We start from the raw sequence: 17302 nt of genomic DNA, 5'->3' as shown, positions 1-17302 counted from the left end.
ACAATACCATTTTGTAATAAATTTCATCGCTAGTTAAATGCGAACTTTTCTGAACTAGTAAACAGTAAACCAACACTACAAACATACACATCAATCGATTTTGTTGAAATGCTAATTGAAAAAAAATTAATTAAATATTCGCTTGAATTTAATTTGGTAATTTTGAAAATGTCGCCATATGCATTTTCACCACAGCAAACAATGAATGGTGAATAGCACTTGATTATATTCAACATAGATGTCACTGTGCATGATATTCACCGTGATCAATGCTTTTGCATGCGCTTCATATTGAACTGTCAAAGTCCAATAACATTTCATTTGCCGAAGTCAAAAGAAACGTTTTTAGTGCGATTTCCATAAAATAAAACAAATACATTTGATTTGTTGACGAAATAGACATTTGAAGTATCAAATTACCATGGATGATGAAGCTGAAACTTACAAATTATGGAGAATTCGTAAAACTGTTATGCAGGTTTGTGTGAATGATTTACAATTTACTAACCTTAAAACGTGCCGAAACACTTCGACAGAAGAATAATTGAATTTGTTCAGCAAAAATTGAGGTTTTCCCGTTTTTCAATTTTCAGTTAAGCCATGATCGTGGCTATCTCGTAACCCAAGACGAATTGGATCAAACGCTGGACCAATTCAAGGAATCATTTGGTGATAAGCCAAGGTATGTCACACACACACTATAAATACCTTTTCAAATTGTATACTTATATATTTTGTGATTTTATCTCGTTTGTGCAGTGAAAAGCGTCCAGCTCGTTCGGATTTGATTGTTTTGGTGGCTCACAACGATGATCCAACGGATCAAATGTTCGTTTTCTTCCCCGAAGAACCGAAAATTGGCATCAAAACCATTAAAACATACTGTACCCGGATGCAAGAAGAAAATATTCATCGTGCCATTGTGGTCGTTCAACAGGGCATGACACCATCAGCGAAACAATCACTGGTTGACATGGCACCGAAATACATTTTGGAACAATTTCTGGAATCGGAATTACTAATCAACATTACCGAACATGAATTGGTACCGGAACATGTTGTTATGACACCCGAAGAAAAACAAGAGCTATTGGCTCGTTACAAATTGAAAGAGAACATGTTGATGCGTATTCAAGCTGGTGATCCGGTTGCACGATATTTTGGTTTGAAACGTGGCCAAGTGGTGAAAATTATTCGTCCATCGGAAACCGCCGGTCGTTATATTTCCTATCGTTTAGTGTGCTAATTTTATATATTTAAGACATTTTTATAGACTCGATTCAATTTAAGGCATTCAATACATTACCAATTTGTCTTTGATGAAATAAATTAAAACAAGAAATATTGAAGAAATTGTAAAAAAAATCGCTTTCATTTTTCATTTGATGCCGTTTCAACTATTTATTCTGATTTTACTTCAACAGCAATGATAATTCTCTGCAAAATTCAAAGCATATTCAACAATTGTTGAATATAAACATTCAGCCATGCAACGCGCAAATGTGACAGCATTTTTTTGAGGTTATGTCGAACATCGGTTTTTGGTAGTATGTTAGAAACGAGCATATCAATACCGAGTGTTTTAAAATAAATTTCAACAATTTTCATGCTTTTCATATGAACTCTTCAACGGTTAAATGATCCTAAAAATCTCAAATTGGAATTAAATAAAAGACAATTGTTTTTTTTTTCATCCTCTTTTAATCAGTATACATAAAAAACAATCTGTTTCACAACAGAATCAGTACACTTAATCACGTTTGTACATCGATCGAATGTATGTAAAAATGAGTTTATTCTTGAGGAATTTCAATAGCACCGTCATTGATGTCATCGATGATATCGTGTGGTGGACGTCCATCAATAGTGCAGCCAATGTTTTGGGCTGTACCCAAGATTTCTTTAGCGGTTCCGCTCAATTCACGGGCCATTGAACGTGGACGCAATGTACGGGCAATGCTGATAATGTCATCCAATGTGATGTTGCCATTGTGTTTAACTGTGATGATAAGAGATTATATTTAGTGAAAATGAAACGAATAGACTTGCACAATTGAGTGAAAATGTCTCTACTTACTGTTCTTGACCTTCTTTCTGTCACGTGGTGGTTCTTTCAATGCCTTGATGATGAGTGAGGCAGCTGATGGAACGACTGAGATGGTGGCTTGACGATTTTGGATGGTCAAGCACACAGTGATTTTAAGACCCTTCCAGTCTCCGGTTGCTTTGGCAATATCATCACCAATTTTCTTTGGGGACTGTAAAACATCAAATGCAATTCATTAATTTTACGGCACTTTTATTTTGAGCACTTGTCATGCGCTAGCACAATAACACGCGGTCTTTTTTTCTCTTGTCAATTACAGAACCGAATGAAATAACAAATGATAGCTTACCAAACCCAATGGACCGATTTTTGGAGCAAGAGATGATGTGGCACCCACTTCTCCTCCAACACAACGGAGGTACACTAAACAGCGAACGGGAAAAAACAATCGAAACACATTATTTTTATGCACTCGTTTAACAGCAACATAACCAAACCCCCTCAACTGGTATGGTAGTTGGTATTTGCATAAAAATCCATTCGCGGTCAAAAAAATCACGAATTTCCCGTCACTTACCCTTTTTAACTTCAGTTGGATCGAACTTTGGTGGCATTTTTAATTTATTTTAAACGATTTAATCGTTACGATGACAAAGGATGATTAAGATTTTTTACGATATTCGGTGAGCACGATTACCGCGATCGAACTTATTGCATCGACGTACGATGTTGAAAAGAATGATGTCCGATTTGATTTTGACGTTTGTAGCGTTCAAATGTGTCAACGTGCTCGTTCGACACATACACACAAAATCGATGCGACAGATTCAATGGTCGATCACACAGATTTCGATTGTAGAATATTTATTTATTTTTATGCCGATTGAAAGTGTATTTTGAATGATTTTTGTGAATTTTACTTTTTTTTTTTTTGGGAAAAGAATAAAAAAAAAATTTTTGATAAAATGGAATGAGACAATTTAAATCATCTCAAGATCAACAGATGATACCTGGTGTGAATGGTCTCGTGTCATATACAAACACAAACCGGCTCTAGCGAAAGCGAAACGTTTCAATTTCTTCTTACAACGTTTCTCTTCTCTCACACAAACGCACACATGCAATCTCTCTTGAATGTACAATTTCTGATGAGAATGCACACATTCGAATTTCCGTCGGTCAACAGTACATCACAACATTTGTCAAAATTTAATTAGAAGATAGAAGACGAAAGAAGAGGACAGAAAACTATGTAACTACTTAGACAAAAACATTAAAAACACTTCCCTTTTTTTTCTTTCGTTTTGTTCGATTGATACACGCTAAGAAATATTATTATTATTTTTTTTCTTTCGTTCGGTTCTCTCTCTGTCGCTCATTTGATTTCGTTTCGTTGTGTGGTGACTTATGAGATTTAAAATTTTGTTTTCAGTTTCGTAATTGAATATCGCGAAAGTGTTCAAATTAAAAATCTATAATTTTTTGTTGCATATTTTTTTTATTGGTTCATGTGAAACATATCAGACATTGAGAGTGGATTTATAGCAAAATATGTTGAAATATTTGAATGGTACATTGAAACGACGACTGTTTAGTATGCAAAAGTTTTTTATAATTGGATTTTATGTGATATTTGAATAACGTTTGTTGATCACTCTAAAAGTTTTGTGTATTTCGCATCCAGATGAAAGTAAACAATTGATTTACGCATACAATTTGGCCATCGTTGAATTCACTGAAAATTTTATTGAAATTTAAGTTTAAAATTGCGGAGAGAAATTGTTTAAGAAATTCAACGTCATGAATACAACGAACACACACACACATACAATTCAAATGATGGACGAAAATCTGAACCATTGCCAGAAAGATGCATTAACTGGTTTCCTGAGCTGGCTTCTCCAAGGCGTATTAGCTGGTTTAGCTTTCACATGCCTAATTGGTACGAAACAATTTTCCGTCTTTATGTATTTATTTTTCTTCTTTTTTTTTCATTCACATTTCAATTTAGTTTAGTTTTTCTCATTCGCTTATCTCAAAGCACGCAGAAAAAGACTGTAAATTGTAAAAGCAACAACAGTATCATTTGATACGTATTTGTAATCAGTAATGATTGAAATTACGTAGATAGAAGTACAAGTGAATGTTGATCGATTTATATCAATTTATTGATCTCTATCTCTTTTTTTTCTCTTTCTCTCTGTCGGTATTTGAAATTTTCTGTTGCGTAAAGCCACATAATAATACGAATTTTTTTGCGCGCTTATTTCATTTTAGCAAAGAGATTTCGAGAGCCGCCTGGGATACGACGACCGTGGATAGTTTGGTGGTATGACACATCAAAGCAGGGAATCGGTGCTATTGTCATTCATTTGACAAATGTTTTACTAGCACCATTATTTCAAGGTGATCCATGCACTTGGTATGTGATCAATTTTCTGTTGGATTCAACGATTGGATTGTTAATTGTATTCATTGGAATTCGTTTCTGTCAATTTTTGAGCTTCTACAAAAAATGGCCGGCAATTAATTTTGGTGTTTACGGTAAGATTGTAAATAAACCATGTTGATTTTTCGTGTGTATTAAAATCAATCAATTGTGTATCGTTTTAGATGCGCCAAAATCCTGGATATACCAAACATGTATTTACATCGGCCTGATGGCATTGGTTAAGATAGCAACCACATTGTTTATACAATGGAAATTTTGGGAAAAAATCAAGAATCTTGTGCTATCACCGTTTTCAAATGAAAGTATCGAATTGATACTGGTAATGCTTGTCATTCCATTTTTTGTGAATTTACTGATATTTTGGGTAACCGACAATTTCCTAATGCGACACGATCATAATCAACAAAAACGCTCCTTTCTAATAAATTATGTGAGCAAATTTAATAAAGGCCAAAGCAATGGTTTCACAAATGGCAGCCCACCGAACATCAATGGCCAGGGATCGAATAATGTAAACGGTAAATTTGTTGGCGAAAGCAATTTATTTGAACGTGCCAAACAATATTGCACCAGTAGACTTGATATTGATAATAATTATAAACATCGTAGATTTAATGAATTAATTGATAACGATTCTGAATCGGATGCACTTCTTACAGGCGATGAACGTTTCGATGTTGAATTCACCGACGATGATTGCGTTGCATTGGAGCCACGTGATCCTCGACAGAATTTGTAGAAAACATGCATACATCATCATCATCATCATCATCATCATCACCACCATCATAATCCACATGTTCCACACTCTCATCTGTCGTCATACATTCTCAACATTCACATCAATTATCTCTATTAACCAACGCCCACCAAAAATGACCCACAACATATACATACAATAAAAACAAAACAGATACATTGTCAATTAAACACTGAAAAAAGGGGGCCGAAATTTTAATTAATCTTGAACTGTCACATTTTCAACGTTTTCATCAATTTACTCTATCATTCGTCAATGAGGCGGTACTTTTTTGTTGTAGAAAACCAAAGACAACTCGGAAAACATTCAACGGAGAACAAAAAAGCATATATAGAAATTGAAAGAAATCATCTATAATTCCGTTGAAATTGTAACCTTGAGATATTCTGTTGGATTGTACCGCAAATTGTTTTCGACAAAATATTTAAAAACCCAATGAAAAACGTGAAAATTCTTAAAAGTTTTGCAACAAATCATTGATAATTTCAAGAAAATGTTCGGTCCCTAAAATTGTTAATTATTAATCGCATCTATTGACCAATTGCATCGTGTACTTTTTTCGCCATCGAACTATAAAAACTAGATTAATCGAATGCAAAAATCAGTAAAACATATAAACTTTCATCAATTGTAAAGGTGCTATTAACACTGAAAGAAACCGAATATAATTGTATGATAATAAATTTTATATAAATAATTTAAGGTAAAATGTCATTCAGACAAAATAGAATTTATACTTCAGATTACCTTTTCCGTGTCATGTCAATCTGTTCGGCCATACAATCTGTTTGTATGAAGATTTTGTATAAAAAAAAATCTCTTAGCTTATGAAATTAAACTTAATCTCACACCCGAATTAATTGTAAAAAAATCTTTCAAGGGATTAATGGAATATGAATTGCATCTGACTGAATGCGGCGCTTAAAAAGTGGCAAAATAAGTTAAAAGAAAATTTCAACTATTAAACATGAATTTTTTATATTATAAAGGCATGTTTTATAAGTTGAAAAAAAAGAAAAAGTAAAAAAAACGTAATAGTAGATTCTGATGTAAATTTTAATTGAATTTTTTTTGGAATCATCTACTGGAATATTAAACAGTGTTAAATTATAATTAATTGATATTGAGATTAAATGGCTGTGTGCGACTTTTCACTTTTAAAATCGAGAATGCGTAAAGAAACGAAAGTAATTTAATTTTTAGCCTTTTTTATATCGATTTATCAAAAAATGAACTTACATCGAATGAAAAATGCCCAAATATTTGATAAATAAATAAAAATCGAAAAATTTACCTGAACATACTTCCAGTATACCCTGAATTTTTCTTAAAGGTTCAGTTTTTTTTTTAAATACTATTGTTAAGAGTAATTCTATTAGATATGTATATAGAATGTATAAAAATAATTTGTATATTTTGTTAATGACCTCTTGATCATAGGTTAAAATGATTTTAAGGTAAATACAAATGATCTTCGTTAATGGTCAATTCCATTGTGGTGAAAAAAAGTTTTTTTTTTGTAAAAATTGTTTTCGTTTTTTGTGTAAAGTTGTATGAAAGCAAAAATTGAAATAAAAAAATGAATATTTTTCATCAGAGAGAGAGTAGAAAAAATACATTGCGACGGCTTTATTTGAAATGTTTTGTGTGTTACTCTTTATAGATGACAACAAAAACCTTTCTCATCACTTAAAGGTGATGTTTTGCCATGCCAAAGATATGTGCATTGCAGAAAATATTTATAACTTGAGAATAAAAGTGATTGGCCCCGCTCTCTCTCTCTATATATATATAATATATATCTGTAAATAGCCATGCATGTAGCAAAACTGAAAAACCTGTTGATCATCGCTGAATTCTTTTTTCAAATACATCACATAGCATTTGTATACAACACTAACAAAAGGTATTGATACATTGTTGCGGCCAACAAACGGTAGAACGATCACTGTGGAAGAAAAAAAAAGTCGCTACCAACACGCATGCAGTGCGAATGAAATATGTTGCCAATGTATTGCTTTTTTATGAATGAGAGAGTTTAGTTGGTATGTTGCTATCGTGCACATTGAACTTGAGCATTACCATTCTTCTGGCATTTTGACACGAAGACTTCATCTTGTGTGTCAATTTTTGTTGTGTTGTAAATTTTGTTCTTGCTGTCAACAGTTGTTGATATTTTTGCATTTAATTTATCAACATTTACTTCATTTTCATGATTTCATTTTAAAATCGACACTGGATAGAAAATACATCCAAACCGTCGTGAAATTCGGTAAGTATATTTTAAGTGCACTAAGAACAATTGTGAATTGTGAAGATCGAAAGAATTTTGGATGTAGTGCTAATGGAATTGATGCATTATTTTTTTTTCAATTATCGTCTCAATGTGACAAACAGAAAGTTCATCAACTTAATCATCGTCATGAATAAAGTTGGGTAAAAATTGTGTAAAAAGAATGTTTTTACATAAAAAAACAAAGATTCTTTTTTAAAATGTTCACTTTGATAAAAACTATATAAAATGAGATTAGGTAACTTTACAGTTTTGGAAGTTCGTACAGTTTTTTTTTTAAATACTAATTCGTATGCAACTAATGTTCTGATAATAAAATTCCATAACCGGTTTTTTCGATCGTTTGACACATTTTTCTATTCACATCATGCATAATCATAACGTATGCTGATTTCATCTATGTTTTTTTTTCTCTTCTTTTTCATCCTGTATTTTGAATGATCGACTGCGAAAATCAGTTGATGAATAATCGTCTGCATTGTTAGTGTCAGTTGTCAAGTGAAGCGAATAGACGTTAATATGGCTCAATCGAATGGAAAAACGGTACTTGTGACGGGCGGAGCTGGTTACATTGGTTCACATTGTGTTGTTACTCTACAAGAGGCTGGCTACAAAGTCATTGCATTGGATAATTTTGCCAATTCAGTCGATGATGGATGCGATGGATCAATTGCACTTAAACGAGTTGAAAAAATTACCGGTGAACCGGTCACGTTCTATAAATGTGATCTATTGGATACGGTTTATTTGGAGAGAATTTTCCAAAATGTAAGTTTCAAATTTCAACAACAGCATAGTATATTCGATTTCATGATGATTTTATTGTAATTGTTTAGCATCAAATTGATTCGGTAATTCACTTTGCTGCAATGAAGGCGGTCGGTGAATCGATGCAATATCCCATGTTATACTATAAAAACAACATTATTGGCATGATCAATTTGTTGGAAATCATGAAAAAGTATAATATTTACAATTTGGTTTTTTCGAGCTCGTGTACGGTTTATGGTGAACCAGAAAAATTACCAATCACCGAAGAGAAACGAATTGGTCAAAGCATCACCAATGTATATGGTCGCACGAAATTTTTCATCGAAGAAATTTTAAAAGATGTTACCAATTCGGATGATAAATGGAATATAATTGCATTGCGCTATTTTAATCCGGTCGGTGCACATGGATCCGGTCTCATCGGTGAAGATCCAACCAAACAATTTACAAATTTGATGCCGTTTATTAGCCAAGTGGCGATGGGCAAAAAAGAGAAACTCACCATTTTCGGAAATGATTACGATACACCAGATGGTACTGGCATTCGTGATTATATTCACGTCATGGATCTAGCCAGCGGGTAGGGAAAAAATTATGATTCATTCTAATCTGACCTTTTATTTCGTGTTTTTTTTTCTCGCGATTTTTGTTTATTGAAATGCCAACATTGTTTTTAACAATCATTTTAAATTTTTAGTCATGTTGCCGCCCTCCACAAACTCGAAAAGTCACATATTCAAATTAAGGTATACATTTTTATACATATATTTTTTTCTTGTTCTTTGATAAAAATCGATCTAAAAAACTGCCACTTTTTTGCTCTCTAATGTAGGCCTACAATTTGGGTACTGGTCGTGGTGTATCGGTTTTGGAACTGATCAAAACGTTTGAGCAAACGAATAATGTTAAAGTTCCATTTACATTTGAGGCTCGTCGACACGGTGACATCTCCACGATGTATGCGGATCCGTAAGTGGCAATATTGCAGCACAATTTCAACTCTGATGCTTATGATTTCACTTAATTTTCACAGTTCATTGGCCGAACGTGAGCTGGGATGGAAGGCGACCCGTTCAATTCAAGAGATGTGCTCTGACTTTTGGCGATGGCAAACTATGAACCCCGTTGGCTATAAAACCGTTTTAACAAATGGTCACAACCACTAAACGACTCTTTTCATTCCTTAACGGCATGTAATTCGTGTACGTCTTTCGCATTTTCTGCATTGAATAATTGTAAATGTTGTAGTTTTAAAACTTCCAAGCCGATTGATGTACAATTTGGCAATAAATATCTAGCAAATATCTCTAAACTCGAAATATCACAGTCCGATCCACGCATATACGGTATAAAAAGATCTGCAAAAAAAAACATAAATTATAAACCCATAAATTCTGAATATACAATAAAACCTAAGAATATATACGTAATTCAAAATAGTTTTTTTTTCTTACCTTGAAGTGGTGGTTTGTTCGAATGTATTGCACTTGGAACACTGTATATCAACTTTTCGTCTGGAATGCTGTTGAAATTATAAGAAGAATCTTCGTGACAGGCAATGAAAATCCGTTCAAATGGCTGCTTTTTCAATGGCAAATCAAATTCACATATAGTTTCACCATATTTTGTGACCTATTTTTATAATATAAGGAATTTTTGTTGTAAAAAAATGGTCGAAAAACCAAAAAATATTCCATGAAATGTACCTTTATCCAAAACCATGTGGCCAATAGTTTCAATTTCCATTTGGGTAGAAAAGTCTGCTGGACAGCTTGAATGTTCGACGGTGCATTTGTACACCAAACGGCCACCAAAGTTCGATTTGGCTGGATTGCCATTTCGATTGGAATGTCGGCAATCGATTCATTGTTTAACATTTGATAACTGAAAAAAATATATTACTTGCTGTACATTTTCAATTTTCCATTCTGAGTAGAAGACAGTGTTTGAAGAAAAAAAATGTCCGTTACCCATTTTCGGTGTTAAATTTTCTGGATCGTCGTATGTATTTGTTCCACCATGGTGGATCCATTACAATTAAATCATAGTCATTGCTTTTCAATTCAATGTGTTGAATGTCAGCGTTTGAAAAACTGCAATTGGCTGGAATAATATGCTTTTCTCCATTAAATTCACAAATCACAGGTCTATCGAAATTATTTTTTCCATTGAATTGTTTCGTGTACGAACATTCGACCGTCTGCCATTGATCCAAGCATAATTTCATTTGTTCGTTTGTCAATTTCGTCCCATCATCGCTGGTTGAATTTAATAGTTTTCTTTTGCGGCATTCATTCAAGAATTCGTTTGTTCTTAGTTTTATTCTTTCAATCTGAAAATTAAACATTTTAAATGATGTGTTTCAAATGAAAAAAAAGAAAAATAATAAATTACCAGCTCATATTCATGTCGATGTTGTTCTTCTATTTGTTGTTTTGTTTTGTCAATAATTTTTCGTTGTCTTTTCTTTGTTTGAGAATCTTCGGCTTTGTATCGATATGGAACATTTAGATCAAATAAATCGGGATTGATCTTATATTTTGTCTCTGTGCCGCCATCATTTGAAATGCTCTCATTATAAATTCGATTAATAAATTCTTCGTGCGAAATTAAACAACAATTTTCTGAACAAAATAATAAACTCATTTCAATTTGATTACAAAGCCGGCTCAATTCAATGTTACACGAAAAACATTGACGAATTTGAGGTTATGAACAATACATATGTCAAATTGATGTTAATTTTTTTCAAACTATTTTATTCGTTAAAAGTGGTACATCATTTGGAAAACTGGCTTAAAACGAAAATTGGTTTAGGAACGTTGTTTGCGTTTACTATTTTTGGCAAAATATTCATCGATGTCTTTCAGTACTTTTTCTTGTTGAACAATTCGATATCGTTCACTTTTCTTCTCCGATCGTTCAAGACAGTATTTACCGACGCGAACCAATCCGATGACAAGGAACACAGCCACCACTGTCCATAAAAGACAAGCTTTATAGTCAAATTCTTCATTCAAAAGTTTACTAAACGTTCTCGGATAAGTGTTTATAGTGGATTTTTTCTGCAAAATATGAAAATCAAAATTGAATATATAATATTTTCATATCAAAATGTATCCTGCATGCACCTTTTTTTCATTTCTGGTCGCATCACAGTCGGAATTAATAATGATGATTCGTTGAATGGTTGGTTTGTCAAGTTGACGATAATCATAACACTGAACGTCTTGTGTTAGTTTCCTCGAATTCTCGAGTCCAAAGTCATCAAATTCAAATCCAAATTCAATGTTCGAAACTAAATGATCACGTTTTGACAATGCCATTAAAAGCCACGAACAATTCCAATGATTATTATTCAAATGCACCGTTTCAAATGTTCGGAATGCCGTTAAATTTATTTCGTGATATTGATTATTTTGTAGATCGATTGTTTTAATTTCGGCAGCCTGTTCGAGAAATTCATACATTTGCAATTGATTTGATGATAGATTTAGTGTTTGCAATGTTTTTAAATCGGTAAATGTAAATTGTTGAATTGAACTAATTTCATTGTACGATAAATTTATCGATTCAATTGACGTCAGCGATGCAAATTGATTGTCGAGCAAAAGTGTCAATTTATTGTGCGATACATCTAAATGTTTCAAATTGGTGAGATCTTTCAAAGCTGTTGATGGTATGGATGCGATTTGATTGTGACTTGCATTCAAAATCTACATTTAAAAAATATATATCGGAATTGAATTAGGTTTTAAGTTTTAAAAGATGGGGTTAAAAAAGAAACAAAGGGTACCTCAAGAGCTTTTAGGCCATTCAATGAATGAGTTTTAATGGAAATCATCGAGTTATGGCTAACATCCAAATGCAATAATTTCGAATTTTGTTGAAAAGCATCTTCGTCCAGTCCAGTATAGTCGTTCAATGCGTTTTCACTTAAATTCAAATATTCCAATCCAGCTAAATTGTAGAAAAATTTCGAATGGATTGTCGTCAATTGGTTGCCATTCAATTTCAATGTCTTCAAATGTGTGGTCGTTGTAAATGCGTACGAATCAATGAAATTGATTTGATTATAACTTAAATCCAAATCGATCAATCGTAATAATACTTTAAATGTTGAATATTCGATTTTTTTAATTTGATTTTTTGCCAAATTTAATGTTTCGATGTTCAATGAAAAATCGAAAAAACCCTCCGGAATTTCGCCAATTGCATTTTCCATTAAAATCAAATGTGCTAACATTGGATAGCGTCGTAATGCGATTTTATCTAAGTGACGTATGCCATTTTGATAAAGATTCAGTTGATTTAGTTTATCTAAATTACTTGTTGTCCATTGTTGTAATAATGTTAAATTTGCATTTCCACCAATGGTTAACGTTTCCAAATTATCCAAACCATTGAATGCAAACGTACTTATTGTTGAAATTTTTGTGCGCACAAATTCAATTGATTTTATATTTAGAACATTGAAAAAGATGGCATCCGGTAAGGCGGGAAGATTACAATCAAAAAATGCAAAATTTAAAAGATGTGAATTAACCGATTTAAAATCGTCATTAATATTACGTAAATCGTCCAAAGTACAATTTTTAATAATTTTTACGTCATTTTGTTCACTGTTTATCCCATTAAAATAACACACGAAAAGAACGAATGCGATAAGAGAATTTTGACCCATCATCGACAGCCGGACAAATCAGTTTAAATTTCGATTTTATCAACTATAAATGCGGAACTGTCTCTTTACAATACTTTTCGAATGCGCCAGAAACGTTTGAGTTTAATCTTTCTCACTGATATTATATGGACACAAATCAAGCTTAACAAATTGATAGACATGGCATTCTCACGAGAATAAAAATGTGAAGAAATTATCTTTTGTGTATCACAGATAAGATACACAAGATATAAGATTAAAATTGAATTTATGCAGGATTCAATGTGATTATACATGACGACAATTATAGTGTGACTGATCGTGTCGTTCTTATTTTATTATGTTTATAAGCTGAGAATATACTGTTTTTTTACGAAAGAAAAAGTAAAACGCATAAACACGAAATATTCTATTGAAACTGTTGGTTTTTATATTCATTCTCAAAATTGTGATCCGAATATAGCGTATCTTAAACGAGTAAAATGAGTTATTTGGTCGTTTTTTTATTATATGGTAACGTTGCAGCGTATGGGGAATGTATTTTGTCTTTCGAAATAATAATTGGAATTTTGGCACCTTTTTAAAAGTACTCGTCAAGTTTTAATGATCAATGACTGATCATTAAATCTTACTTCAAATGACTGGAAAAATTCAATGAACAAAGTCTATAGCAAGGTTTCGAATTTTGTGGTATCACGTGAAGATACTCTCTATCTCTCGGCGAAAACTCTTTTATTTTAGCGAAACTACATGCTCAGCAAAGATATGCCGTGGTTCATATTTTCGAACTGAACGACAATTGATGTGGAGGCTCTAAAATACATCTGAATGTCATATGTTGTTGTTGAATTGTCCAAATATGCAATTATTCTAATTTTGGTTGTTGTTGACAATTTTTTATAATAATCAATGATTTTTTTTTTTAAATTTTCCCTAATGAAGTAACGTTTTCCAATTGAATGTTTTTGAAACAAGCCAGTTAAACCAACTCCTGTTGAATTTATCTATAGGACAAGGAGCGGAGATGCGTGAGACTCAAACATGTGCTTCTTCTTCAAAACAATACATACACAAGCATCACATGTACAGCAGAAGTCAATAAGTATTCATCATAGAAACAAAGCTGAGTAGCGTGCGCATGTATTTGTGTTTGCACTGCTGTTATGGCGTATACTTTTGATGTTTGTGAGTTAGTGTGTATGTATTGTTTTGAAGAAGAAGCACATGTTTGAGTCTCACTCGTTTATATGTAAATTACATAGGCATTTCCAGGCCATGCTATAGGATAATGCATTAAATGTTTGGGCTAGGTTGCCGACATAAATATATATAAAACATCTTTTAAAATGTCTCTTTTAGTTTCGCTTCAAGGCCGTTAGTAACAGCTTGTTACTATAAAAATGATAATGCAATGAGAGTATCAAATTAAATTGATTGTTCTAACAGACTGATTTTGGAGCAAATTTTTTTTTATTAATTAAAAATGTTTACTTCATTTTCAGTACAAAATTTATGTGAATTCTAAAAAATTAGTGAAGTTTTACTAGGTTAAAAGAAAAGTATAAAATAATTTGTCTATACCGAAATAAAAGTGAAAATAAAAAAATATAGGTTGAGAAAAATGACCATACACAATGTGTTGCACACGAATCATCAAATTAGACTATTTTCCTTCATTTGCGTCTTTTTGAATACGTCTCATACAAATGTTTCGTGGCAAAGTAGATAAGCTCAGCAAAGCTTATAAAACTGCACCCAAGGAACAATGCTGCAGCTCCACCGATCGATACTTTTTAATTAGCAAAAAAAAAAACAGTATTTTAGACAAAAAATAGTTAAAAATATGAGGTAAAACTGATACACACCAACCAAGAAATGAAGACCAAACTTAAGATCTCGTGCGATTCGAATTTTTTTAATTTTTGAATTCAACACAATCATAATATTATACTGTAATCTATTTATTTGCATGAATGAATATTCGACTGAGTTGCATTGCGGAAAACATGAACAGTTTTTTCTGTAATCATTCCAATGATTTTTCAATAAACAAACCCTACAACGTTATGGAAACAATCGATTAAAATCATATTGAATATTAAACTGACACATTGTTTTACATTCCAGTGAAGTTGCAAATTGGTCCTAGTCCTGAAATTTATACGATAAGAAAACTATTTTCAGATAATAGTGTGAAACGTGTGTAAATAAAAACCAATCACCGATTTTGTAAAAGAATGGTCGACATCCACACAATTTAACTGCAGCATCAGCACTGCATTCCATCAAACACAGGTTTTGTGTGTACACACCACGCGGATAGCTGCGATTAGATGTAATTTCCTCATCAAATCTACACTTGCGAGTCTCAATGCCGAACATTTTAGTACGGTTGCTAGTGAATACTCCACCTATGTCTATTTCAAGTTGTGTGGAATTATAGACACTTGTAATATTCCATTCAGTTTGTGGAGATTTTCTTAGATTGAGAATGTCGTTTGATCCATGCAAATACTTTGATAAACATATTATTTTATGATAGTTTTTCGAAAAGATGATAGTTTTTCTACTCACAATCATTGCTCTTTTGAAAGGTCTTACAAAATTTGACCAGTTATCACACGGAACAACTATTCCACACTCCATCGAAGGATTATACCATCCTCTATGTTTTTCCCACCTTTTCAGAGTTAGTAAGTTTCAGATAAGTGTTATCGAAATAAATAAATCATGACTAGAAAATTTTCTAAAAAGAAAACTGTGAACAAATCAATATTGCTTTTGACCATTTTAGGTTCGACAGTGCTAGTTTAATATGTTTGTACCAGTAATGGGCGAGCTAAATTTTTGAATGGGTAGTCAAATTCTGGTCGGAAATCAAAAGAATTTTTCACTCGAAAAACACTAGCAAATCGAAAAATCGAAAGATTTTTTCTCACTTTCCAAAATTTAGGACCAAAAAAGGTCCTCGCACTTCGAAAGAAAAACCCTAGCAAATTGGAATAATTTTCGCGAAAAAATCTTCTCAACCAAATCACAGGGGGGGGAAAACTTCCCCCCTCTTCGCCCATTACTGGTTTGTACCATTTATTTGGAATATCTGCTATGAAATGGTTGGTGATCCCAGAGAACGTGTGACATATTCCAGCTTCTGTTATAGTTGGACGCAACACTATATGTAAATCTCCGGACGATGGAGTGTTTGTTTTCAACTGCAAAAATTAAGATGAGAATTGGATGGTAAATTAAAACTGGAAAAATAATACATTCATTACTAGTCAAAATATTAAACAAATTGCATACGTTTGTCACGACATTCAACAATTCTTCTCCACTGAGTTTTTTGAATAGTGACATATTTTTAAATTTATCAATCAAGTGCATGCTGCCTGCAGTTATCGATCCGATTATTGTCATGTCGTGACGATAGTCTTGATAATCTTTTGAATTATAATCGATCGATAAATTTGTGGCGTGTTGGTAAAACTCTTCAATATAACGTTCATTTTCATAATCTGTGCAAACGGTGACTCCAGGGACAGTATACTTCCATTTATGATTGTTTGTGTCCAGAGTTAATAGAAATGGATCGGTTATAAATCGAGCGACTTGATCGAAGCACATTGAAAACGTGAAGTAGGCGAATGATAATACCAAAAGTAGCCAACCGATTCTACGACGAAACGTCAAATATAACTGATTCATGTGTCACATATTCGAAATTTCTATTTATTCAAACCTTTCAAGTGCAGTATAATTTCTATTGACTACATGATTGAAGCCATGCACATTTAAACCTCGAAACAAGTTTAATGAAAAAAAATTCTGTGAAAATCGAAGCACTTTCTTGCACTTTGAAAATGAAAAACTTTTTGAAATCACACGAAAACATCCGGAGAACACATAAACTACAGGCCATAAAAGAACTTTTATCAAAGAAATGAAAATTGTTGAAAATACTCCAAGAGCCATATTGAGAGTTGTTTTCACTGCGTGACTAATTCAAACTGACCGCAAGTTTGAAGTTATCCTTAAAACTAAACAATTTTTAATGTAACAGCGTATATCTAATTAATTACGAAATATATAAAATAAACATTCCATGCTTGACAATATATTTATCAAAAACCAATTAGTAAGATTTTTAATTTTATTTTAAATTTTATGTGAAATAAAATAAAATTCTAGGAATTACCCATACATGATTTTTGGATAGGATAGATCCGTAAGATCTCCGCAAGATCCGGATCCAAGCGTGCGTACGTAGCCGCATGATACATACATTCGTTATTCCGTAATGCTATGACATGCGAATC

At 32.6% G+C, this 17302-nt stretch overlaps 6 protein-coding genes and 1 long non-coding RNA gene across 7 annotated transcripts; 3 read left to right on the top strand and 4 right to left on the bottom strand.

Moving 5' to 3' along the window:
• The first annotated feature begins 278 nt into the window (after positions 1 to 278).
• Positions 279 to 1353, top strand: LOC116344354 (DNA-directed RNA polymerases I, II, and III subunit RPABC1). The gene is made up of 3 exons (XM_031772851.1): positions 279 to 478; positions 594 to 682; positions 760 to 1353. The coding sequence occupies exons 1-3, from the start codon at positions 422 to 424 to the stop codon at positions 1244 to 1246; spliced, it is 633 nt and encodes a 210-aa protein (XP_031628711.1). The 5' UTR covers positions 279 to 421; the 3' UTR covers positions 1247 to 1353.
• Positions 1354 to 1681: 328 nt separating this feature from the next.
• Positions 1682 to 2794, bottom strand: LOC116342980 (60S ribosomal protein L12). The gene is made up of 4 exons (XM_031770832.1): positions 2625 to 2794; positions 2397 to 2470; positions 2078 to 2258; positions 1682 to 1999 (listed from the first exon to the last, which is right to left on the bottom strand). Exons 1-4 carry the CDS (start codon positions 2659 to 2661, stop codon positions 1794 to 1796), a joined length of 498 nt encoding a protein of 165 aa, XP_031626692.1. The 5' UTR covers positions 2662 to 2794; the 3' UTR covers positions 1682 to 1793.
• A 631-nt stretch (positions 2795 to 3425) lies between these two features.
• On the top strand, positions 3426 to 6097 carry LOC116342971 (store-operated calcium entry regulator STIMATE-like). The gene is made up of 5 exons (XM_031770818.1): positions 3426 to 3737; positions 3807 to 3989; positions 4325 to 4591; positions 4661 to 5017; positions 5159 to 6097. The coding sequence occupies exons 2-5, from the start codon at positions 3848 to 3850 to the stop codon at positions 5236 to 5238; spliced, it is 846 nt and encodes a 281-aa protein (XP_031626678.1). The 5' UTR covers positions 3426 to 3737; positions 3807 to 3847; the 3' UTR covers positions 5239 to 6097.
• An 878-nt stretch (positions 6098 to 6975) lies between these two features.
• Positions 6976 to 9753, top strand: LOC116344659 (UDP-glucose 4-epimerase-like). The gene is made up of 6 exons (XM_031773304.1): positions 6976 to 7531; positions 8011 to 8320; positions 8389 to 8903; positions 9021 to 9069; positions 9156 to 9292; positions 9357 to 9753. The coding sequence occupies exons 2-6, from the start codon at positions 8072 to 8074 to the stop codon at positions 9487 to 9489; spliced, it is 1083 nt and encodes a 360-aa protein (XP_031629164.1). The 5' UTR covers positions 6976 to 7531; positions 8011 to 8071; the 3' UTR covers positions 9490 to 9753.
• On the bottom strand, positions 8937 to 11002 carry LOC116344650 (N(6)-adenine-specific DNA methyltransferase METTL4). The gene is made up of 5 exons (XM_031773292.1): positions 10718 to 11002; positions 10294 to 10655; positions 10030 to 10207; positions 9778 to 9955; positions 8937 to 9681 (listed from the first exon to the last, which is right to left on the bottom strand). The coding sequence occupies exons 1-5, from the start codon at positions 10967 to 10969 to the stop codon at positions 9500 to 9502; spliced, it is 1152 nt and encodes a 383-aa protein (XP_031629152.1). The 5' UTR covers positions 10970 to 11002; the 3' UTR covers positions 8937 to 9499.
• Positions 11003 to 11055: 53 nt separating this feature from the next.
• On the bottom strand, positions 11056 to 13135 carry LOC116344641 (carboxypeptidase N subunit 2-like). The gene is made up of 3 exons (XM_031773280.1): positions 12120 to 13135; positions 11455 to 12039; positions 11056 to 11388 (listed from the first exon to the last, which is right to left on the bottom strand). The coding sequence occupies exons 1-3, from the start codon at positions 13008 to 13010 to the stop codon at positions 11137 to 11139; spliced, it is 1728 nt and encodes a 575-aa protein (XP_031629140.1). The 5' UTR covers positions 13011 to 13135; the 3' UTR covers positions 11056 to 11136.
• Positions 13136 to 15213: 2078 nt separating this feature from the next.
• Positions 15214 to 16840, bottom strand: LOC116348473. The gene is made up of 4 exons (XR_004201810.1): positions 16726 to 16840; positions 16290 to 16659; positions 15561 to 16198; positions 15214 to 15500 (listed from the first exon to the last, which is right to left on the bottom strand). It is a non-coding gene; the product is annotated as an uncharacterized LOC116348473 (long non-coding RNA).
• Between the last annotated feature and the right edge of the window lie 462 nt (positions 16841 to 17302).

Source organism: Contarinia nasturtii, unplaced genomic scaffold (genome assembly GCF_009176525.2).
Source record: "Contarinia nasturtii isolate CC-2019 unplaced genomic scaffold, AAFC_CNas_1.1 Cnas_scaffold_129, whole genome shotgun sequence".
NCBI classification, from domain to species: Eukaryota; Metazoa; Arthropoda; class Insecta; order Diptera; family Cecidomyiidae; genus Contarinia; species Contarinia nasturtii.
The sequence above is the reverse complement of the archived record's forward strand: the minus strand, read 5'-3'. Positions and strand labels throughout refer to the sequence as shown.

Bases quoted from the DNA above. Each gene is read 5' to 3' on its own strand.
- LOC116344354 (XM_031772851.1), top strand. From the start codon at position 422: ATGGATGATGAAGCTGAAACTTACAAATTATGGAGAATTCGTAAAACT. The intron at 479-593 runs GTTTGTGTGAAT...TTCAATTTTCAG, and splicing joins TTCGTAAAACTGTTATGCAG to TTAAGCCATGATCGTGGCTA. The intron at 683-759 runs GTATGTCACACA...TCGTTTGTGCAG, and splicing joins TCATTTGGTGATAAGCCAAG to TGAAAAGCGTCCAGCTCGTT.
- LOC116342980 (XM_031770832.1), bottom strand. From the start codon at position 2,661: ATGCCACCAAAGTTCGATCCAACTGAAGTTAAAAAGG. The intron at 2,471-2,624 runs GTAAGTGACGGG...TTCGCTGTTTAG, and splicing joins TCCAACTGAAGTTAAAAAGG to TGTACCTCCGTTGTGTTGGA. The intron at 2,259-2,396 runs GTAAGCTATCAT...GATGTTTTACAG, and splicing joins AAATCGGTCCATTGGGTTTG to TCCCCAAAGAAAATTGGTGA.
- LOC116342971 (XM_031770818.1), top strand. From the start codon at position 3,848: ATGAATACAACGAACACACACACACATACAATTCAAATGATGGACGAA. The intron at 4,592-4,660 runs GTAAGATTGTAA...GTATCGTTTTAG, and splicing joins AATTAATTTTGGTGTTTACG to ATGCGCCAAAATCCTGGATA. The intron at 5,018-5,158 runs GTAAATTTGTTG...CACTTCTTACAG, and splicing joins GGGATCGAATAATGTAAACG to GCGATGAACGTTTCGATGTT.
- LOC116344659 (XM_031773304.1), top strand. From the start codon at position 8,072: ATGGCTCAATCGAATGGAAAAACGGTACTTGTGACGGGCGGAGCTGGT. The intron at 9,070-9,155 runs GTATACATTTTT...TCTCTAATGTAG, and splicing joins AGTCACATATTCAAATTAAG to GCCTACAATTTGGGTACTGG. The intron at 9,293-9,356 runs GTAAGTGGCAAT...TAATTTTCACAG, and splicing joins TCCACGATGTATGCGGATCC to TTCATTGGCCGAACGTGAGC.
- LOC116344650 (XM_031773292.1), bottom strand. From the start codon at position 10,969: ATGAGTTTATTATTTTGTTCAGAAAATTGTTGTTTAATTTCGCACGAA. The intron at 10,656-10,717 runs GTAATTTATTAT...TTTAATTTTCAG, and splicing joins ATCGACATGAATATGAGCTG to ATTGAAAGAATAAAACTAAG. The intron at 10,208-10,293 runs GTAACGGACATT...TATTTTTTTCAG, and splicing joins AAATTTAACACCGAAAATGG to TTATCAAATGTTAAACAATG.
- LOC116344641 (XM_031773280.1), bottom strand. From the start codon at position 13,010: ATGATGGGTCAAAATTCTCTTATCGCATTCGTTCTTTTCGTGTGTTAT. The intron at 12,040-12,119 runs GTACCCTTTGTT...TTTTAAATGTAG, and splicing joins ATGGCCTAAAAGCTCTTGAG to ATTTTGAATGCAAGTCACAA. The intron at 11,389-11,454 runs GTGCATGCAGGA...CATATTTTGCAG, and splicing joins CGACCAGAAATGAAAAAAAG to AAAAAATCCACTATAAACAC.